This window comes from Crinia signifera, chromosome 2, assembly GCF_055691185.1.
Source record: "Crinia signifera chromosome 2, ASM5569118v1, whole genome shotgun sequence".
Classification (NCBI taxonomy): domain Eukaryota; kingdom Metazoa; phylum Chordata; class Amphibia; order Anura; family Myobatrachidae; genus Crinia; species Crinia signifera.
Genome location: NC_139218.1, coordinates 239388358 through 239413211, shown reverse-complemented (window position 1 = coordinate 239413211; position 24854 = coordinate 239388358). Strand labels below are relative to the sequence as shown.

General features: G+C 39.3%; 1 protein-coding gene across 6 annotated transcripts in view; it reads left to right on the top strand.

Moving 5' to 3' along the window:
- Nucleotides 1–24854, top strand: part of AUTS2 (activator of transcription and developmental regulator AUTS2) — a 1267464-nt gene that overhangs the window by 1231122 nt on the left and 11488 nt on the right. For 3 of the 6 annotated variants that reach the window (XM_083174086.1, XM_083174083.1, XM_083174088.1), the window contains 8 exons: nt 1241–1691; nt 4425–4678; nt 4804–5045; nt 8515–8559; nt 13439–13534; nt 16667–16738; nt 21513–21542; nt 23407–23478. In XM_083174086.1, the coding sequence (XP_083030212.1) occupies nt 1241–1691; nt 4425–4678; nt 4804–5045; nt 8515–8559; nt 13439–13534; nt 16667–16738; nt 21513–21542; nt 23407–23478 (1262 nt within the window). The remainder of the gene's footprint in view (nt 1–1240; nt 1692–4424; nt 4679–4803; nt 5046–8514; nt 8560–13438; nt 13535–16666; nt 16739–21512; nt 21543–23406; nt 23479–24854) is intronic. The other 3 variants (XM_083174087.1, XM_083174085.1, XM_083174084.1) reach the window with 2 other exon arrangements.

Genomic DNA, 24854 nt, shown 5'->3' with positions numbered 1-24854 from the left:
TACATCTCTCTATGAGGCAGATGTAATAAGCCGTGGAGAGAATTTAACTACCAGCCAATCAGCTCCTACCTTGTCATGATTCAAACACAGCCGGAACGTGGCAGTTAGGAGCAGATTGGATGGTACCTTATCTCTTTCTACCTTATCACTCTCCATGGCTTAGTACATCTCCGCCTATTTATAAAGCACTATTGGTGTGTATGCAGTTTAGGCCTTGCTAAGCCTTCCGTTTTGCTCTGTGGGCACTTGGAGCAGTCGCAGATGCATTTTATGAACTATTTCTTTAGTAGCGTTTATGTCATCTTTGTTGTAATGTGTTATACTAGAGTGGTTTTATCATTTTACCAATGGTGTTAACAACAACAATTCTCAAATTATAGAGTGTACTTTGTTTTGTCCTGTCAAGTTTAAAATATTATCCTATTATATTAATTTTATTTAAATCAGTGCCAGAAGGTATACACCAGTCTACTATATGTAGAAGTTTATATATCTTTGTTGCTTTTATGTATTATATGGTTCCTTTTTCACCATCAAAGCGTTTTTGTGTATTTTTAATCATTTGCAACACTGTTACAGTCTGTTTCCATCACTTACAAGATAATGTAGCATGTTTTAAGGGGTGTACACATGGTGCGATTGCCTTGCTATTCGATCCCGATTCGATCGGGATCAAATTGCACAGCAAGCTAAGTACATTCGAATTGGACTATAAAGTACAGATCTGTGCTATATACTCTTGCCTGCACAGTCTATTTTTCAATTCGATTTTGATACTGCGGGAGCGGGCATCAGGATTGAATTAGCATCGAATGCGGCTGAAAAGAGTTCAATGTTGATTTTGATCGAAAGCAAGGCAGAATCGCACCGTGTGTACGGGACATTATATGCATATTTTAACTGCAGTATGTGTACATTTAGGGCATTGGCTATAAAGGTGATCTTTGGTACTTGATGAAAAAATTCTGAAGATTAAACAAGACATTTTCTGTTGCAATATATCCTAACCACTGCATAGCTTATTAATGTCTGGTTTTAAGACATAATGAGGCACAGAATGTAGTATGTCACTTCTGGTTATCCTCAGCGAAATTATATTATATTTATATGTTATATGTCTTGGTGCAAATCATTTTTACCTATCAATGACTGTATTAAGCTTGAGATGTTATTAATTTATTTCGGTGACAAATGTGCACATGTATTTTTAGAAGGTAAATATCCATATTTTTTTGTGCAGATACAGAGCTGGGTGTCAGTTTACTGACAACAAACAACAACAAAGATGCTTCTGGCCCAGTTGTACCAAAAGTGTCAGGACTAGAAAGAAGTCAAGAGAAGAGCCAGGACAGCATTATTCCGGAGCTGCCGTTTGAGACTGCAGTGTGCAAGGAAAACTCTGAATTAGAGCCACAGCCATTGCTATCTTCTCCAGGGCCAGTTGTGATTTCTCATTCAGAGACACAAACACAGACACAGTCTGGCCCTCCTCAGCTTCCACATGCTCCAGTAGAGCAAGAAGCACCATTGCCACCTCAACCACAAGTAAAGCTGCCACCAAAGGCTCAGCCACTCCCTCAGTCGCCTATTCATCCAAGCCCACCTGTATTGCAAGCACGACCTCCTTCGCAGTCTCTGCCACAAAACTTTTGCAACTACAATAGTAGTAGCATAAGTGTGAACAGTTTAAGGTTTGTTTAAACATTACTTTTACTAAATATGTCATATTCTCTTGCAGAATCTTGTCGTATATTTTAAATTCAGTCTTCTTTTGCTTATATTAATCATTGACAAATGCCCTCTGTACTGAAGCCTCTGGAGATAGCCTTCCCTATTACATTTAATAAAGCTGATGTCAATGGCAGGTACACACTATACGATATTTGCTAACGATATGCACAATAATGATATTGCTAACATTTCTTCTAGTGTGAACATGTAACGATGCCCGCTCGTGCAGGTGGTTAATGACCCTTCCTATCATCTGTGCCTGCAGTCAAATCCTGACTATATTGCCAATGACACTATGTTTAGAACCATGTCAGGATGACATCATCGAATGATATCGTTAACAATACTGTTCAGTGTGTATGCACAATATTGTTTGGTGATCCCCGCTGATGCCGATATCAGCAGCAGTGGGGTTCAGCATCAGCAAGTGCATACACACTTGCCGATGCCAACGACCGATGGTGGGGTGTATATCGTTAATGATAAGCTCCCTTGTCTGTACATGCACAGATGGAGCAGGACGTTAATGACCTGCGGGAGCACGCACTGGCTGCCAGTTGGTGCATACACCATGGGAGATGTACTGAGCGATAATGCTCACAGTGCCAAAATGAGCTAAATTGCTTATTATATCACCCAGTGTATAGAGGGCTTACCTTAAACACAAAATAAGGTGATATTTGTAGATGATTAGATAACTACAAGTCAGCAAATCAGCTGCAATGAATACCCTATGTATGGTGGTTGTGGTATGGTGGTCCGGCAATCAAAAGCAAAGTTGCTGCATTTTTAGCGGTAATATTTGTGGGGGGTTTTATGCACATGTGCATCTTTTCAGCTTTTTTGATTTGGACAAATTACACATATGCGCCCTTGTGGAAAAGGGTCAGGGATAAGGATTGGACTGGCCAAAGGGCAAGTAATAAAACTATGCCTAGTCCAGTGGTTCCTAAACTTTTAAGAGTATCATAATTGTTTTCGCGGCACCCTTAAGCCAAATGTTGAGAAACCTTAAAAAAATAAATATTAAATTAGGTAAATTTTGTTTATATATCATCCAATTATGTGATTATAGACATGATTAATTTTGGTACTTATATGTTAGTTGGGCGCCCACAATAGTAAGTACGCTCATACCCCCACTATCCATGTCGGCATGAAGTTGATTCTATATAGTATGGCGAGCGCAGCGAGCCCCCGAGCCCGACGCGTGACGAGGGGATGCGTAAAACTAAGCAAATAGCTTAGTGGGTGCCCAACTAACATATAAGTACCTTCATTTCTGTTTGTCCACATTTAAAAAAATTTGCAGCCACAATTACAGAATCTGCCAGTTATACACCATAAATAGTTTGAATTTGTCCTTGACCGCCAATCCAAGGCACCCCTGCAAGTGCTCTGAGGCACCCCAGGTTGGGAAACACCGGTCTAATCTAACAAACTAATGATACAAATGTGTCTGTTTGAAGGGGCATGATTTACAGATACTAAAACCATGGTGCAGGTTGTAAACTGACAATGGTGATGGTCCAAGTAAGATTCGCTGAATGTGTTTAAGAAACACTCAATTATGCTGATGTTACAAAATGGCTGCATTTTTGATCTTATAGCAGGTGCGGTGTGATTGACCATTATCTGTTTTCACACTGCCGGTTTGCATCTGCTCCCATTGCTTTCTTGGAAGTGAGACTTATATGCTACCTATACAGAGTTAGTCACATCCCATGCTTGTGGCCATGTCTGGTAAGCAAAATAGGTTGAAAAATGCAATTGTTGTTTTTTTTTTGTTCGCATTTAACGTGTTTGCCTCCAACTCTAAAATAGATTGTGTGCCTGAAACTTATTTGTTCAGCAGTTATTTTAATGTAATTTAGTGATATTTTAAAATATTTAGTGTTTCAAAGAGAAAATAAGTTTCATATGCATTTTTACAGATAAGAAATGCATCCATATATATATATATACCGGTATGTGTTTTAAAGCATAACCATAAATGTACAGTATCCAGATCCATTCCTGATCAAGAAATACTATTAAGACATTATTATTCTTTAAATTAAAACGAAAACTAAGTAAAATGTTCCCCTAAGGCAGGGGTGGGGAACCTTTTTTGTGCTAAGGGCCGTTTGTATGGGGAATAAATTCTTTGGGGGCCATATGTAAAAATGTATCTTACAAATTGTCCTGCTGTAGCCGTCCCACGCCCCGGCGGCTGCCGCCGAATAGGACTGACAGTCTCCGGCTGCTGTTGATTAAGAGGAATCTTGCGAGAACTACCGACCTCTTTCGAGAATTGCCCTGTACTTAGCTCACGACAAAGCAGCTGGGCGGGCCACTCAGACCGGCTACGGGGGCCGCATATGGTCCCCGGGCCTGAGGTTCCCCACCCCTGCCCTAAGGTAACCTGCTAAATTAAAATGTAAAAGTTTGTTTTTAGTTGGCAATATTCAAGTTTAATTCTGTTTTGCTAATTTGTTGTTGCCCACAAGGTTACAGAGTCAACAATAAACATAATGCATAATGATATTTATTCAATTTAAATAATTTTGTTGACAATGCAATTATCTTATTTTATATTTATAAATGGCATATTGGATATATATTTATATCTTCCTAAAAAGCCTGTGGCTCATCGTAATGACGTTGCCATGTGCCATATTAGCATACCTAAACTCTTGTGTTTCTTTCTACAGCAGCAGCAGAAGTAGTACTCCTGCCAAAAGTCAAGTGCCAACATCTCATCTGGCTCATCACCCTTCCGCTTCTCCGTATCCTCTGTCTTTACCAAGCCACAGTCCCCTGCATAGCTTTACACCAACCCACCAACCTCCTGCTCACCAGCACCACCCAAATATGTTTGCCCCACCTGCTGCTTTACCTCCTCCACCACCATTGACTTCAGGGACACTTCAGGTTCCAGGACACCCAGCTAACAGCACTTATTCAGGTGATTAAACTAACATGTGAAGCTATCTGATAATAATACATTGGTTCTTTAATTATAATACATTGAATTATAGTTCTTTCTATTTTTTGTATTAATGGTATAATTAAAACATGTTTGTTTTTCAGAGCAAGACCTTCTCAGACAAGAACTCAACACACGGTTTTTGGCTTCTCAGAGTGCAGATCGTGGAGCATCGTTAGGCCCGCCACCATATCTAAGGACAGAATTCCACCAACACCAGCATCAGCACCAGCACACGCATCAGCACACACACCAGCACACCTTCACACCTTTCCCGCACGCCATCCCGCCTACTGCTATTATGCCGACTCCAGCACCACCCATGGTGCGTACCCCAGGCAGAAATGTGAGGATAAGTAGAACACAACTCTATTAATAATTTTTTATTTACAGGTGACCAAACTAGAGGTCTTTTTGATGTTTATGTGTAATTAATGTTATACTTTCTTACCACTTGTAAAATATGCTCTACACCATAAAAGATATATAGAGGTCAATCCCAGTAGATGTAAGTTGGGTCCTGCGAGCCATTTTCATGTCAGTATCACATGGTGAATTATATATGTGATCCAGTTACAAACTTGCATTTATTTTTTAATTATATTTTATTTATTTTTTGGGGTTTGCACCCCCCTGGGCAAAGATGGGGAAATCTTTATTTTACGCTAACCTCTGGTGCACCCCACCCAATCAATAATCCTGAACTTTTAAACAGCATTTTGGACAATAAAGACATGTTAGTTTTCAGGTTAATTTCTCATATGTCAAATGATGTGGAATAGCTACGTGGAGGTGTTGTATTGATGGGTGAGGGGATGGGTAAAATATTCTGATATGGTATGCTTGCAGATGAGAGGTAAAAGTATTTATTCTAACATTTTCAATCTTGTTTGAAACACTGGGAAATTACTATACAAACATTTTTCTGTATCAAAATTCTGGAAAGAGTGTCATTTGCTGAAAAACGCTTGCTGCTATTGATAACAAAATATGCGCAAATTATCCATTTGACACCTTTTAAAAAAAACCTCCAGTACCTGTACATTCCTTATGGCCACTAACAGCTGTCATTGTGGTCATGCTACCACAGTTGTGGTTTCCCACTTTTTCAGGCACCTCTTCAAGGTCACATTTTATAGAAAGGTTATACTGGCAATAATAATAATTATAATAGGATCTCTCATTCCTCGGTGCGTGCAATCCTGCAATATATTTATATAAGTTTCATGTAATACTCTCATTTTCACAAATTCACACCTAATTGGATTGATCCCATAGACTATTTTATGCTCCAGGTACCAACATGGGTTCAATGCATTATTTGTTACACAAAGTATATCTAGTTTGTGGTTAGCAAAAAAGAATTTATCTTGTGAATTTTGTGAAGACCTATTAAAGTTTGCTTTTAAGTTATGATTGTATCACAGTTATATAGTGTTACAGTTGAATTGCATACTGAGCACATTATTATAATGTGACAGATGAATATTAATATAACAGTCATTTGGACGACCCCCCCTCAACAACAAATAAAAATGATTGGCCACAGGAAAAGATTAATCATCCACTGTACATGCGCTCTGATGACATAGCTTCTACCACACTTTTGGAGCACTTTATGGAAACCAGGGTCACCTCTTGAAAGGGTTAAATTTCTTAATGATTGGACTTGTGGGAACTGGTGTGTAAGCAGAGACATGAAACATTGCTGCTGATTATCATTGCTGCATACCAGCAGTACAAAACAGTGTCATGCAGAGGCTTCCAATGACTAGCTTACAGATAGATAAAATATTCTGATATGGTATAAAGCCACATAGGGAGATAATAAAAACAACACATTTTTAGAAGCGTCATTTATCAAAACCTCCTGAATGCTAAACTAGCAATCTCACTAGATTCATAACCCAAATAAATTAACAAAAAATAAAAAAAAGGTAGCACTTAGAAAATGTAATACTTAATTTTTGTCTCGCATTTCCTATCATTTAGGTAGCTCGTAGCTGCATTATATTTGTATATGTAGCTATATTATATTTATAAGTTTGTAGTAGTTGCGGTGGGTATTTTAGGTTCTGCTTTATTTAACTAATAAAGATAAGTAAATAACAGCATTTAATTTAATGTATACCTTCAGCAGTAATATTATTTTAGCACACCTCAGTCTATACTTTAGCTATGTGAGCCCTAATTTCCAACTGAATCATTTAGAACTGTTGGCAGATGCATTATGCTTGGTAAAGTGATACAGTGGTGATAAAGCTGAATTAAATTGGTAGGTCATAATGCACTAGCCAATCAACTCCTTCCTGTCATTTTTCAAACACAGCTGATTGGCTGATGCTTTATCACTGTCCACTTTATCACTGCTTTATCACTTTACCATGATTAGTACATCTAACCCCGTGTGTATGTTAAATCAATCGGAATGGTAGAATGTATGCATGTATGTAACTTAGTGGAGGGACAATACCATAATCTATTAAAAAAATTAAGCCCCGTACACACGAGAGACGCCGCCACCTCAAGCGATGCACCCACGATGTGTGCTGAGAGATCTGTGCTGAGCAGTGTTTTGCTAGGCAGTGTTTTGCTGGGCAAAACACTGCAGGTTAGACAGTGCATGCGCTACGGGCAATGGCAACGCGCTGGACCATGCATCACTATTGCTTTGTGATGGAGTGATCTGTGCTTCATTTTTAAGCGATCTAGTCAGATTGCTAACAAATGGGGCTTAAATCGCCCCGTGTGTAAGCTCATAAGTATGTTGCTTGTAGATATCTATCTATAGATATATATATATAGATATACAGTATCAGATGAGACTGTATACAGCAAGTAGCAGTACACAGCTCTGCCAGTGTATTTGCTTAAGAAAGAAAAGGTGTGCCTCTATCCTTTCTCATTTTTCCAAAACCATAGATCCATTGTTTTTTGTTCTATACATTGCAATAAGAAATATTGTACAGCTGCCATATATAGCAATACTCATGTGTTAGGAAGAGTTTCTAAAATTGAGACACTCTATTTTAAAATCCCAGATGAGCACAAACACTAACGTCAGTTAAAACTTTGAAGAAGATTCTGCCTAATTACTGCTAACTGGATTAGAACCGCACTGGTACTAAGCATCTACTTCCCACCAGTAAGCCTCTGGTGCCATGGGTCTGAAGGAGTACAAATACAAACAAATCTGCACAGAGTTGTTTGGTGGAAGCCGATTAGACCAACTGCTCTGCTACTTGGGTGGGGGTTACTGTGGAGACACAGCTATGGCTGGAGACCTTTTTGTTTGTGTCCAAGGCACCATCACAAATAGGTTATAATCTCTCTGGTGCCAGAATAATTCTATGCATAGAACAAAAAAACTGTCCGTGCTGCTATATAATAAAAACAAGGCTGTGTTTGAACAACACCAGTAAACAGGTAATAAAAGAGATTCTTATTTCTCAACCATACCATATTTCCTGACGAGGCACCTCTTGGGTGACTGCAGCAGTCTCGCTGCAGTATTATAATGTTATAGTAGGGAAATGTATTTATAGGGATCATCTTTTATCATAAAAATAAAATAGAAGGCAGCTATAAAAATGTCTTTGTGTGCACAGCATTCAGCGTAGAATTTTATTTATCTCATAAAACCATCAGGATGAAATTATAATAGATTCAGTGTAGGTTAAACCGGGTGTTTGTTCACAATGCTCTATATGTGGGCAGTCAGTGCTCTTGGTTGTTAAACAGTGTGATAAAATCATGATCTTTATGGGTACTTTACTGAAACACAGTAATAACCATTTGCTTTGATCCCTTTGCAGTTTGACAAATACCCTACAAAAGTTGACCCCTTCTACCGCCACAGTGTGAGTGCAAAAGTGCTGTGTTAAAATGTTGGCTTATCTCTTGTCTGTAGCATGCTGCAAACATCACCCCGCAATAACCTGCCAAGATTTCAACGCTTCCCCTAATCATTCGGCCTGGAATTCCCATTGCTTTCTCTTACTTCAGCTTTGGCAATATACAAGCTTCATTCATGTGATTCATTTCTTCTGGAGATGCACTATCCTGTTTTTAATCAAAATTTGTCAGTACTCATAAACTGTATAAGAAGTCTAACTGTGAGAAAGATGACATACAGTGTGAGCTCGTTCCCACTGGGAGAATAATGATCAGCCAGGAATTTTAAATAGGGATTTCATGGGTGTTATAAAACCGACAAGATAAAATCTAAGTTATTCAGATCCAAATCAAATGATGGCTGCTGCACATGGAAAGTCTATAATATTACAACGTATTTAGAATGTTAAAGATTTTCAGATATCAATATATTTCTCCTGAGCAGCAGATGAATAATAAATGAAATAGCAATTTACTAAATACAGTTACCATTTAAAGCGTGTGTGTATATATATATATATATATATATATATATATATATATATATACACATACACACACACAGGGGGGGCTCCAGAGATGGGGCTGCAGCAAAGTTCACAATTCAAATAGTGGAGGCCCTCTAACTACCACCAACTGCCATTCCAAACAGACTAACTGGCAGTTGGTGTTTTTCCCTTATTTGAAATGTTTATTTTTTCCCCCCTTTGTGTTCCTTTTTTTAGCATGTATGTTATATCATTTTCCTCTGTTTATTGCATTGCTATATATGCAATGTTGATAGTAGTGTAGTGTATACACCCATACCCTATTCATGTAGGCACAATTTACAGAAAAGGGAACGCTTTGTTTACTGCATCCTAAAATTACAAAAGTTCTGCTTTAATAGCACCATTACCGTTAATGACATTTATACCAAATGTATTGTGTTTGCTGTGATATTTTGATATGGAAAGTTAAGTGGCAGGCTGAGAGATACTTTAAAAAACATTAGTGTCTTCCATGTTTTGTGCTAGAAACAGAAGGCTATTCACAATTAAAATTTGTCCCACTACTTGAAAACGGGTTTGTTTCATATGGTCGACAGTGTCTATGTAGACCACAAAAGGTCATGTGAAAAAAAGTTGAGACAAGGCCATGACCATGACAATGGTCGACACATTAAAAGGTCGACGTGAGGTTTTGGTTTGTTTTTTTAAAGATTTTTGGGGTGTCAATTTTTATCTTGTAGCACATGACATGCTTTGGGCACTTAACCATTGCCAATCGTAGTCCACGTGGACGGTATGAGTTCCAAAAATGGAAAAAACATGAAAAACTCATGTCGACCATTATCACATCAGCCTATTGACCATATCGACCTAATGCATGTCAACCTATAGTGGTCGTCCTATTGACTGTCGACAAAAACAAAACCTATTATTCTATGTTTGTACTCTAGGAAGGATGTTATGTCACCCAGAGAGACAGAGAATAGTGATTTACATTACACATATAACTAATGATTTGGATTTGGAAAATAGATTGCGTTCCATGGAAATCGTTAACGATATTGCTCATGTATAGAAATTGGTGACAAGACAGGCAGCGACACTCCACGGGTTAAAGCAAGCAAAAAGTGTATTAAAGAAACCAACGTTTCAGGGTCTGTGAACCCCTTTTTTCTGTACAAAAAAAACAGTTGTTGTCATGTTGCCTGGCAAACCTCTCTCACTGCATAACGGAGCCGCCATGCCCCTCCATTGCAGATGGATAAAAAAGTGGACTGCCTAAACTCCTGAAACTAGCAGTGCCGCACTACTAGTTTCCGGAGTTTAGACGGTCCGCTTTACTATCCTTTGTGGTCTGGAGAGGGACCGCGGTGCACCAGTTGCCGGTCCCTGCTCTAGTGTGTACCCAGTTGTAGAAGCTGATTGGTAGTTTTGTGCAAATTCTTCAAGGCTTGATACATCAGTCCCAAAGAGCAGTTAAAATCAGTGCTATATAACATATCCACTGCTGGTGTACACTATTTAATTTTAAACACATAGGGGTAAATTTACTAAGAGGGGAGCTCTATTGAAGATGAGATGTTGCCCATAGCAACCAGTGAGATTCTACTTATTATTTATAAGAAAATCGATATAATCTGATGGTTGCTATGGCTATATTCCGTCTTCATCTTCAATAGAACTCCCCTCTTAGTAATGTTACCCCATATAGTACAGTACATACAGTATAACAGAAAAAAACATGGAAGTCTATACAAGGTCAGTTTTGTTTGGTTTTGAGGTCAGATACAGCATTGATTTGTGTCTCGATCATTTTTTTCTTTAAATTGTCTTTTCAGCACCATTGTACATAACCATACATAAATAATTCCATATACAGTGGCGCATAAAAGTATTGGACAGCCACCGATTGTGCAAGTTGACCCACTTAAAAAGATGAGAGAGGTCTGAAATTTCCATCATAGGTACACTTCTACTGTGAGAGACAGAATGTGGAAATCACATCCTATACAACATTATTCATCAACAAAAGCCATTTTTGGTAGCATGTTGCATCAAAAATGAAGATGAAAACACATAAGTCTCATTAACACATTATTTTATTCATGTTTCATCTATTGCTAGTCCATTGTATACTCGGCTTACAAGCAGTTTATGTAATATTTCAAATGTTCAAAGCATAACCCATCAAGTTATTGTAATGGTGAATGTGTAGTCCGATTGTCAGAGTCCCAGAATAAGTGTTGTACTCTTACATATGATTAGTGAGAACAGGCCACTGCCATGATGAGTGGAGGTTAATGGTGGTAACTAAAAGACCACAGTCTGATAGTTAAGTAGTAGAAGTAGCAGTGCCAGTCACTGGTGCCAAAAGCCTCTATTTAGTAAATGAAATTCATACATACTGTAGCTTGTTCAGTCCGGGAATTCAACAAGGCAAAACAAGGATTCTTTCCTATTTTCTGTTATAACTTTAGTAAATGTATTTCTCATGTTTGACATTATAATGAATCCTACTTGTGAAAGCTTCTGTACCAAGCCAATTGTGATTGTAATTCTACAATTCTATGGTTCAGTTGGCAACTTTGTTAAAGCAGACACATGATACAGAGAAGGCGGTTTGTAATGGAGCAGAAATGCAATTCTTTGTACATGAAAGCAATTATTTTATATTGTACAGACTGTTTACACTGTCTAGTTAGGATAGTTTAATATGCTTATTTATAAATGGAACATTGGATGAGGCTGGGTTTCTGGTATTACATCCAGTAGTAAGAATAATGTCCCCGCTTCTTGTTGTGGTACTGTAGCAGTTTCTTGTAAATTGTTGTACAACTGGGGTGATAGGTTCTTGTACATTTTAAGAATATGATTTAAGACAACAGAGGCTGACATCTACCTCCAGGAAAATCAGTGTTATATAAAAGTTTGAAATAATACAAATTGGGGACCTATTTTTATGGGATATGCAGATGAAAATGTCAGTTTGTGTTATAAACTGTCAATCATATCTGCTCTATCCTAGTTATTATAGGCTATTTGTTTGAAAGGTCAGTACTCATCTGTCTATGTGTGAACTATTTCTTGTAGCTTTGTGCAATGATTTAAGCACAATTATGAATTCAAACCTTATTGTTTTGAGCTCTTTTTAAAGTTTCATCTTTCAATTAGGTTTTTTTGTCATTAATTCCCATGTTTTTGATCTCTACTTTTCCCCCACTATTTATTTTTCTGTTTTAATAAAACAATGACCAAATTTAGCATGTTAATGAAGCATGGTTATCTGGCCAATCAGCTATGTTCCCACTGGTAATTCAGAGAATGGTATAGACCTGTACTGAAAGAGAGGATACTGGGCAGGTGATTGACACAATATGGGGAATTCCGGTGATACTGTGTCAGCAGCCAGCAGATAGCGCCCAATGGAGCTATTCGATTGTAGCTAAATTTGGGCCTGATCGGGTGCTTGTACCGGCATTTAAGCTCTCACCTCCTGGGGCGAGCTGAAAAGTGTCCTGTTTATATTGGACTTTTCATGTCATGACCATTGGTTTGCTATATGCTGCCAAACTGGTGCAATATTTGCAATAAAAAAGACTGGGCATGATATAGCAATTTTATTCCCCTAGGGGTTCTAATATGAGATGGTTGTTTTGAAGGGCAGTTGTACTATAGGTCAAGGGCAAGGCCTACAAACATGGAACTGATCATTTATATATTATACTGAGAGTGAATACAGCTGCATATGTATCTCCTTTTGTTCCCTGAGAGCCAGACCACACAGCTGTAGGTATAGCTGTGTATTAAATAGCCCCCATAGATTGGCATTAGCAGTGACAGCATTACCAGTAAAGCAGACTAATGTAGTCATTATTGTGCATATTCTTTAATTTCTTACACAACACTATTAAACCTTTTAACAAAGTAATTGAGTTTTAATGGTATGAAATCCTGGCACTCTTAAAGCTTCATTTTTAATTAGCTTGCTATTTCCCTTGGACTTATTTGGCTTAACATCCCTCTTGCTTTTGATGTACTCTAAATTCTGAAACCACTTAAGCGTTCAATCCAATTTAATAATTCATAATTACAAAATCACCTTTTATTTTGGAATAAAGGAATTCATCAAGGGTATCATTTATGTGCTAATTAATGTTGAATGCCCTTTAAGTTTTCTACTCCACATACGTTAAGCCAGTACTGACGTGACAGTGGGGCTGATTGTTCTACACTCATCGATACCTGCTTTTGGATTTGCATGTGTGTTGTGATTTTGTGTTGTGCTGACTATTGCTCTAAATATGGGTATTGGTTCCTATTGTTTTCTTAATCAACGCTTTTTTCTTTCTTGCAGTTATTCCATTCTTATCCGCCGGCTGTATCTGGCATTCCTCCAATGATTCCGCCCACTGGACCTTTTGGATCACTTCAAGGGGCATTTCAACCTAAGGTGAGAAGAGATTTAGTATTTGTTTGAATAAACAAAAATACATTCACTATTGGAAATTTGGCATACTGTAGTTTACATTTCACATACTCAGGTCCAGGTCTGAGATAATACACAAAACAAACAAATGGATATATTAATAGGTATTAAGAAACAGCAGTGAAAATAAATCCAACCGCATACGATTGATATTTTACAAGAAAAATCAGTCTGCATTTAAAATACTTGGTAAAGTCCCATGCACACAAGAGGATATTGTAAAAGATCTCGCTCATTAGCCTTTTTCTGAGGGCTATGAATTTCCTTAATAATGTTTACACACGGTGTGATTTTGCTTGCGATACGCTCCTTATTAGATTGGGATCGAATCGAATGGTACGCAAAATGCATTAGATTTTACTATATAGTACAGATCTGTACTATATAGTCTTGCCTGACAAGACTATTTTTCTATTCGATTTGCACTACACTACACTAATCTGCATCGAATGTAGAAAAACCATTCGATTTTCTATTTGATTTTGCTTCTATAATCAAAATCGAATAGAAAAATAGTGCATATATCACAGTGCATACCCTCTATTAGTGTGTACACTCAATATTGTTAACAATGCCTTCTCCTGCACATCCTTAGCAACCCCTCTGCTAAACATGCAGGTCAATTTGGCTATATATCAAACAACTTGCATGTTCAGCAGGTCCCAGTGACCAAACTGAACAATAACATTTATGGATATCATTCAGTGTGTACTGTACTCTCAAATCGTGCACCCAGGCGGATATTTTAACTATATCAGCTTCAGCCAGAAAGCCTAGTGTGTATGGCGCTTAAGGGTTGAACCTCTGTTTAGGAAGAAGGCCAATGCTTTGCATGTAACCCACAAATGGTAAGGCACATACACATGTGTGATTGTGGCTATTTTAACTATGCTGTTTCCCTTAAACTCCCCGGAGCCAAGAACCACCGATTTTGACTATAATTTCTCTACAATTTTGGCTAGACACAATAGATTGTATACAATATAGTCAAATTGAGCTGCCGACAGAGTCTACTTTTACTTGCTATACCGACCCTCATTTTGGAGATGACATCCAAAAAGGAAAGGCAGACAGACATGCAGTAACACGGCAAACATAGATGGGCAGATATCACAGGTGGATATGTAAATTTGGGTACCATTGCATAGAGATAAGTCTGAAACCTAAGGGAGCTTATTAGTTTTCCAAGAGAGGTAGTAGAGAAGCAAAAGAAGACCTAGGACTGGCTTTGTACTATTAAGGATACAGAAAAAATGTGTATATAGAGAAACAAACACTAAAAGAATGATTTCATAAGTAAGATGAGAACTAGACTGGTACAGCGTCCTAAAAAAGGGATAGTAGCATTTGTATTAGATTACAGTTATTATGATTAAAATTCAAAGACATCAAGAATATTTTAGTAATGGCTTTTATATTTAACGAATGTGCATGTGCCTTAAATTTCTGTGTCTAAAACAGGAACACAAATATTTTTGTTACATATGAGTTGCCATGTTGGAAGGAACAAACCAATGGACAAGGGACACTGTGTGATTACTACAAATGTATTTGATAACGAAATAAGCCAAATATTAAAAGCACAGGACTGTAGGCCGACTTATATTTTTGGAACATGTAATTGCCTATTCAGTACACATGACAAACAAATTAGCTACATCTGTACAAAATTATATCAAGGAACAAATGATTTCACTTACTGTTTTTTTTTGTTGCAAAGCAAGGTTAAGTGTTGCAGTAACGAGTCAGCTGCCAGGCCCTGTGCATCCCTACTAACGTTGGGCGTCTCTTTTTGCTGAAAATGCATGTTAGTGTTACACAGGTACACAGGCTTTGCACATCAAATCAGCACAGTCAGGTGCACTTCAGCCACATCGGGTTGCGTCTAAGACAATTTTTCCCCAAAAGATATGCCCAGCGCTAGTGCTGATAGGGACTGTTTGGCTCATCTGCAGCAATGATGTATGAGGGCACATCTGTATACCATATATACAAAATACTGGCTAATACAATTAACTCTGCTATGCAGCAAAAACAGTCATTGTTTTAGTATATCTTTTGTGCTTTTTGTGTATAAGCAGTCATCCGTCCATATATTAATTACTTTGTTTTCCTAATTGTTGAGCACATTACAGCTGGAGTGGTTTCTTTTCCTTTCGGCAGTATGACTTTTTTGCACATAACAGAGTTAAGTGGCTCTGATAGAATAATCTGCAGTTGCAATCTAATACTTCTCTGACCCAAGGTCAGTGTAACTGACTTAACCTGCTTACGTGATGTGATATTTAAAGTTAATGTGCACCCTTAATGGTTTGTGAATGTAATAGCAGCCTGTTAGCTAGGTGGTCAAAGTTCATCATAAATTATGTAGGCTCGGTGGAAGGTATTGTTTCCTTCTTTATTATGAAGTGTCACCGTGGAAAGGTACCTGTGTACACATGTTTAATGACCTGCTAAGCTGTCTGCATTGTCTCTATGGAGACCCTATCGACAGAACATGTTGTGAAGAGAGTTTACAGTTCTATTTTGAAAAAAGGAAAATGAATGAATTTGTTAGCCGTTGTAATATAAGTGAGCATGTGATGTAGTCAGAACTGACAGTACAGGGCATCTCCAAAGTAGAATGGTTCAATTGATAACTTTGTGGTAATGCTGAAGAGATCGTGTGTAATTTCATCCAGGTTAGAGATAGGAGCTTTTCTCATTACCCGTGTCCCCAGAGCAATATTGTCTAAGACACTCAGCCTATTGACACTTGCAATAAAGAATTGTACTGTGACACTGGTCCACAACCTGTAGAATGGTAACACTAACCTTTCTATGTCCTGATGTTTCGAAGGCAAAGGATTTCTGTTACAATGTAAAGGTTGACAAAAGGGTGAACGCTAGAAAGATTCATACTAATATTGCCCCTCATTCCAAGATGGATGATATTTAGCTTCACTTATCAAGGGAAGTCACTGGTCATTAGGCCTAAGCTGTCTGACAATGCCATGCAGAGGGGCATGTCAAACACAAGCTAAAGAGATACAAAGTAGCATGGAGTAGACAACTATTGTCATGTCCGATTAATTTCAGCTATTGTTTCTTTCTCAGACTTCCAATCCTATTGATGTTGCTGCCAGACCAGGAACTGTCCCTCACACCCTGCTACAGAAGGACCCAAGGGTAAGTAGTAGGAGCACAACTAAGCCCACAGTGTCACCATTATGTCAACATGTTTCTCATCCTCCTGGGAGTGATAAATGTCCTTGTCAAAAGAGCTTGTCAGTCATACACCTTGTGTTTTCCCCATACTGTAACATATTTTTTTTGCTTGAGGGACAAGTTCAATATGGATTGAAGATGACGTTTCTCTTGATAATGTTTATTGTCATGTTATGTACTATTGCTGGTGCTTGCTGCGGACAGAGGCACATTACTAAATCATACCAGGCCTAGCTGAAAATCTCATGAGGAGATCCTACCGGCTGCTTGACATCTTGTTTAAACGTCAGGATTGGAATGAGCACTGTTAACCGATGATAAGGACTAGACAAAAATTACTAAAGAGATCATTTGGGTTACAAAAAGTACACAGTTTATCCCTATAAACATGTGAAATGTCCTCTGTGTTTTACAACTGGCAATCCTAGGAATACAATATACAATTATATGGCAGCTCATCTGCCAGATCTGACTGATTGGAAAGAAAATCTAGCAATGGATGAGAGCAAATGACAATCGATCCTTTGCTCCTATACACTGGAAGCTGTACAAAACATGTAGTTGAGACAAATTGTATTAACAGTCATCTTTTACTGTTTTACAATGTTTAGGAGCAATGGTTAACTGCTATTTTCTCCCATACGAAGCTCGCAGCTTACCAAGCAGTTGTTGCGCCGCCCCACCGAATTACCTCCTCCCCGCCATGATTTCCCCTGCGCTCACAAAAGTAAGTCAGTGGAGACTGACATATATTTGCGGGCTCTGGACCGAAGGTAGGGAGGGGAGCTGAAGTCACGTGACATCAGCCACCCACCCCAGCACACCGTGTGACTCCCGCATTTACTTGGGAATGCCCAGCATTTGCATAGGAACGCCCATGCACTATTTATATAGTCGCACACACACAGACACACACACAGCCAGAAAATACACACACTGTAAGTGATATTTAACACAATTTTTAAAATGAAAATAAAGTGTAAAAGATAGAGCAGTATTTTTTAATTCTTCAACCACACTCAGTTGCCATTTTGCATAGAGGGGATGTTTTTTTTTTTCTTCAGTGTAATATTTGGGTATTTGTGTTTATAAGGAAATCTTTAAAGATGCTGTAAAAAGAACCCTTAGGTTTTTATTTACTTTAGCCAAGCCATTCATTGTCTTTAAGTCTACAACCCATTGTACTCTGTTTCTTTCCAAAGCAAGGCAGGTTCCCCTGTGGTGATGGAGTGGAAAGAGTTTGTGCATGAAATGCAGTATTTGTTGTTGTTGTAATGATACGCTCCAGTATTCCCCGAGCTGCTGTATTATTGAGTGTGCTGATGAAATATTGATGTAATTGGTGGATTGGAGTCTCTTGATTTACAAGTCTGTGTTGAACAAACAGGAGCATGCATTCAAAAGCTTTCGGTATGCAGTCTAGAAAATAGTATATACATGCATTTTTTTTAAACAAATTCAACAGTCCGAAGCGGTTTAGTCTATGGACTTTTGGTAAATGTACATCTTACCAGAGATGCCAGACTGCCACTTTAAATGGACAGAAATTAGCTTTAAATATGTACAGAAACACATATGAAGCACAACTGAGGTTGGTGTAAATAAAAGCTGTGTCTGCTGTATTATGCAGTAGCAAGCACTGCATATACAGATTCAGACTCCATCACACACACACACACATGTCAAATATATAAAATTGACAAATTGCAACTAAGAGGCACATTCAAGTGAAAAAGACACTCCGTGGAAGTCATGTCACGTGACACCTGTCATGCCAAGTAGGGCTGTTTCACAATAGCATGTGAGGACACATCTGAAGTATTAGGATAAAGAAAATCTGTTGCAGTCAGGGCCGCCAAGAGGTATACTGGTCCCTGGTAAAATATTGGGGCCGTGGACTAATCGTGGGAGGCGTGACCACCTTCCACGATTAGGCCACACCCCAAACATGTTTATAGGGGTGAAAAAACTCTCTAAAGTCAAGGAGTTGGGATATTATTGCCCCCCCCCCCCCCCCTCAGCAGCAGCAGTGCACACCTACAGCATGTGCTGTGCTGACAGCAGGCTCAGTATGAGCTCTCATGCTGTCAGTGAGACGCTCATGCCAGCCTGCTGTCAGCACAGCACATGCTGTAGGTGTGTGCTGCTGCTTCTTGGGAGGGATGAAGGGGGAAGCGAAGGATAAGAACAGGGCCCCTGCCAGGCCCCTCCAGCAAACCCAAGCCAGGGTAATTAGTACCCCCCTCTCGGCGGCCCTGGTTGTAGTTGGCATTCGACAGAAAATAGTTTATCCTTCCTTACAAGCCTATTCCTCTTTCCTATTTTAAGATCACAGATATCACAATATACCTAATCCCACAAGCAAGTCTTATAGTTGTCAAATCCCTCATTGGTCTCAAATTGGAACAGTAGCTGTATCAGATTTGATCTCTTTGATTAATATATTTAACAATGTAGTATATACTCATGGAAATTGGGCTCTATATTTTAGTAAATGTGCTGTGTTGAGGTATAAAATGCTTACACATACAGTAATTGCTTTTATATCACAATATACAGAATTTGTCCTCTATACATTCATTCGATTGAAATGGCGAGCACCAGTTATAACTACCTAATATTTGACCATTTACCAAATGGCAATCTATATTATTCAAGCAATATCCCATAGTCTGTATTATTGAGAATTTACTCACTACATTTATTACGGTGTTTTACTAAAAGACTCAATATAGCAATGTTTTTAAAGTGTTCCTGTCCAAATGCTTATAGAAAGACATCTCTCCTTGGTGGTTGTTAATTTTATGCCACATTACAGTGCCCCTGTTCAGATTAGGGCATATTACAGTAACCCCAGTTCATATTACGCAATATTAGATTTTCTCTTACTTCAGGTTATGCCATCTCAGTGTCCCGAGTTCAGATTATGCCAAATTACAGTGCCTCCTGTTTACAGTATGCCACATTACAGTGCCCCCAGTTCAGACTTTGCCATATTACAGAGCCCACAGGATGTTATTACATTCACTACCACACACCACTTGCAAATGTAACATCAACAATGTATCCACTAGGCACACCACTCACTGAATATGGAATGTTACTCCATTAAGAAGTCTAAAAACAGATTATACCATTGACCTCTTTCAAAAAAAAAAAAGTGATCGCAACACAGCAAGTGCTCCTGGTCTATTGACAGCTTTTAAATCTTGCACTGCTATCCCCATGCCTGCAGGGCCTTCAGAGCTGGGAAGATTACAGATTCCAATCAATGTAAAAAAAGAAAACGAGCTCCTGCCTGAGGGGGATACTTCATAATGCAGGAAATTCCACTTTGGGTGAAGGCAGCCTTAATTTCAGCACTCTTCTCTTTCTGGGACATTCCTAATTTTGGAGTCTTATGTAAATATTTATTGGTCCTCATTCTGATTATCAAAAGTACCCCTTGTGTTCGCATAGGGGACCGATGGTGAAGCCCTGTGCATGTGCATATTTTCTTATGCGCATGTGCAAGGCTTCTGTGCAGGCACCTTCGGAAGCGGGCATGGCCCTGCATCTCCTGGACATACCCATGAAAATCCTGGGTGCGCCCAGGAAAACACTGGCCATCCCGATGCGAATGTGGGTGGGCACCTGGCTTCTGGAGATGGGCGGCTGACGTAAGCTGTCAGTAGAGACTGACTTGGATTTGCAAACACTGTAGAAATCATTTCTTCATGATCGGCGACCATTGAATGATTTCGGGCCTGCACGCTAGCCTACAAATGGATGTTTATGCAAAACATCCATTCGCAGTGCGGTGGGTACATTCGCTGTGGCGGGTGGTGGTACAAGGCTAGCTAAGCAGCGAAATAATGCTGCTTAGCAAGCAAATCAGAATGACCACCTTTGTCTGCTACTAGTTACCAGCCTGTTAAAATGACAATAATGTCAGTGCCGGCAACTGACCACAGATAAATGGAGCAATACTTGAATGGCTGGCGCTGCTGAGCACCATCTAGTGACTGCTGGTGCGCATTGCCCTTGAATTCCCCCCATAGAGATGAGGAGAAGTTTTAGTGAGAAGTGATATTTAGCATAAGTAACATAGGTGAAATATAATGAAAAGGGAATCAAAGGGCACAGTAAAATATAACATGCCATCTTAAGTGCTCATTGGTCTTGGGCCATCCAGTAGAACATGGTAGATGTATATGCAATAATACACTGTTCCATTTTGTAAAATCCTGAGGTTTTTTTTTTCAGTTAGCTTATTTCCATACAATACAAGCCTTTTTTTATCTTGAAAGAAAGTATGGCCTTGTCAGATGCATAGAGTGGTTAAGACTTGCATATGAAAACAGCAGCTGCCAAATATTGGCAACATGGCAGATCATACTTATGAATGCCAAAAATTGCACATTGTGTTTTAGAAAAGAAGACATGTGGGCGGCAAGTTGCCTTGGCTATTAAACAAATACAGTCGATTGTAGAAAAATTAAGATTTAATCATACTTTTTAAAAAATATTCTCTACATTCTGGCATATGTGTATACTGGCAAAGAATTAAATTGTTGCTAAATATTTTCTATTGGCTGTTGTGATGTATAATTTGACTTATTCTTTATTAAAAGGTTTAATCTGAATTTCAACATTTCAATACTTTTTGGTATAATGATGCAATATGCATGTGTTAATTAATTTGATTGTCTAATGTGACAGGCATGTAAACGTAATTATCGCTTTCTTTTCACAGCTGACAGATCCTTTCAGGCCTATGCTGAGGGTAAGATTCAGATTTTTACATTTTTTGGCATATCAAAACAAACATAAATGTCTTGATTTGTTGTTTAAGCAGCCCACTGCTCATCTTCTTGATAGAAACCACTAAAAACATGTCATTTTTGGACCTATTGTTCTTCCTAATATTATTAGCAAGATCAATTAACATGAATTCACAGTCTTGCCTGGTGTAAATGGCACTTGAAACCATGAAGGAGGGACATGAATGCAAAAAAATGCAATATTTATTGTTTGGATCCAAGATCTATTCTAACCCCAAAGTCACAGGAAACGGGACTCAGGTTAACTTGAAACCACAAATTCCAGCATGTTTACTTTTCAATAAAACCACCAGCTCATCTCTAGATAAAATATGTTGCTTTAATGTGAAGGTGCCCATACACTGAGCGATGTTCTCTGTACTTTTTTTTACTAGATCTCATTGCATCTAGTACAAAAAGCATGCGATGTGCTACAGCAGGCTACGGGCTGCACATACTGTACCTTTTGTGCTGTGCGATGTGTGCGGGAGCATCTATTTCCCCAGGGGCTGGGGACATGACCAGCACCTCACAGAGCCGCTGGCCATCACTCCACAGAGGCAAAACAGGGGCATGGTCTCGTGGAGTGAGGCGATGTGTATGCCATGCCCCATTGCAGTCAGGCCACGCCACCAAATTTCAGGCAGCACGTTCGAGGGTCCCGCCAGGAGACTTACGAAAGTTGGGAGGTACAGAGAAAACGCTCTATGTTTGGGAACCTTTAAAAAAAAAAGTAAATATATTTAGGGACGCGGTGGTGCGGCATTGCTCGCTTGCTTCCCTATACTATACCCCTGGGAGGGCACCAGCCGCAGTTACACTAGTTACATTGGAGTGCCAAACCCACAATCATTATACATACAAGTCTTGTCTAATATGTTCTGCCGTATATACACATAAATACACATTCAGAATTGACAACTTCCTCACACTTTTTAGAAAAACATCTAGAATAAATGGAAATTGTATCTAGCAATACATGTATGCATACCTGCCAATCTCCCTGCTTGTCAGGAAGACTCCTTAAAATAGAAACAAACTCCCTGCCTCCCTGAAGAGTTTAGCAATCCCCCTGATTGGATTCAGTATGAAATCCCGGCGGTCGGGATCCCGGCTTTCAAAATCCGGACGCCGGAATCCCGACCGCCGAAATCCCGACAAGGGGGGGATGTGGATCGCCCCCCCCCCTTGCGGGCTCGCTACGCTCGCCATGCAGCGGGCCCGGTGACTCGCTACGCTCGGCACGCTAATTTATTCTCCCTCCAGGGGTGTCGTGGACACCCCTGGAGGGAGAAACGGTCGGGATTTTGGCGGTCGGGATTCAGACGTTGGGATTCTGTACGCCGGGATCTAAACTGCATCCCCCCTGATTGCATCTTACACCCATTATGTAGCTGTTATGTTAAAAAAAAAAAGAAAGAAAAGAAATCCAAGATAAATACATAAACACAATACATGAACAAGCTGAGGAAATTATCAGTGTCTTTTCATCAAGTAGATCTTATACCCCTTTCACACTGCAGCTCTACCCGTTTTAAAAGGCTATAAAAATGACAATTTACCGTTTAAGAGCTGCAGTGTGAAAGCTCCAGGGTGCTTTAACTGTTTAACAAATACCCTTATTTGCGGTATATGCGATCAAATTACATTTTAGTTATTTGTTTATTGTGGGGGTTCTTTGGATTGAAGGAAATGTTTAATGAAGAGTAACCAAGTGAATCATTCTAAATGACAAACTGTTTATTATTCAAACAAAAACAACGTTTGTCTATGTGATCACAAAACCCCACTGGTTACAATTCATATATGTCTTTTCGTTTTCCCCAGAAACCTGGCAAATGGTGCGCAATGCATGTTCACATCGCCTGGCAGATTTACCATCACCAACAAAAAGTCAAGGTAAGTGTCAAACTACAAGTTAATTTTAATAATTTATAGTATACCTATTAACTAATGAAAAGCATATGAATTATTTTGGACCCAATTATAAAGTTTGTGGATGATAAAAAGGAGATACCTGACTTGTAAAAGTGCAAAATTAAACAGTATGTAATATTTTATATTATTTAATTTGCTTTACATTAACCATCTGTAGTATTGTTAAACTCACAGAATATAAAATGGGAATAGCAAAATGCTGAACAGATGAAGCACACACTAAAAATAGTAATAATAATATTTATACAAAAACAACAGAAATAGGTATTAGTACAGTAAATTTTCATTAATATTGAGATTTTCACATATATGTTATGGGGTACCATTGGGGCAGCAACTGTAGTGTCCTCCCCCAGCCTTGCCACCTGGGTGGTGGCGCTAGTTGCATGCCCCTTGTTATGGCCCTATATACATAGAAAATACTTGCCATGTGATTCATATTTCTCCTGACATTTTAAATGATACATTTTAATCGTCTCACATTTTCTTCAGAAATCTATCTTAAATCTGCAAGCTGTGTCACATGACAAACAAAGTGGCAAATGTTTTGGTTATTCTCATGTAAATCAAAGCACTCAGCACTATAACAGGTCCCTACAGTGCCCTTTGTTGCCCATGCTCCCTGAAATTATGACATCATGTCAACTGCCTGCTAAGGGCGAGATGTATCAAACTGAAAATGCGGTAAAACCCCGGTTTTACCGCATTTTCCAATGTATCAAAACTGATACCGCATTGAAGGGTATCACCACCTTTGGGTGGCGATACCCTATAGAAGCCTATGGGCTTCTTTTTGCCTCCTCCGACGCAAACCTGCCACCTCGCCGACCCCTCCTCTGGCTTACCTTCCTGAAGGGTCCTCCTGGACCCCTAGAAGGTAAACCCCTCCTCCCCCTAGTGAAGCAGCTGGACATCCTTCCGGCTGCAGGGGGGAGGAGGAGGCGCCGGGGACAGCCTGCTTAGCTGTCCCCAGCGTGAGGGGAGAGCCAGGCGGCAGAAAGGTGACGGAGACCCCCCGCACACCAGAGTACAGGTATCGCGGAGGGACTCCGTCACCGCATCGCGATGCCAGCCGCATATGATAGTACATATGCGCTGGCATCACGGCGGGTGGGCGGCAAAGTATTTTAATACATCCCGCTGCTCTAGGAGGCATAAGGCCATGACACCCTACTAGCCAGATACAGGAACCTTTGCTGGCCCTATTGATCGCTCTCTGTGCTGGCACCGCTCGGATACTCCTAGAGATGGCCATGAAAAACACTCATAGCAACATCTGTAGATGTTTCCATGATGCTTTAGTAATTCACAAATGTGTTTTATTGTTTAGATTTGCA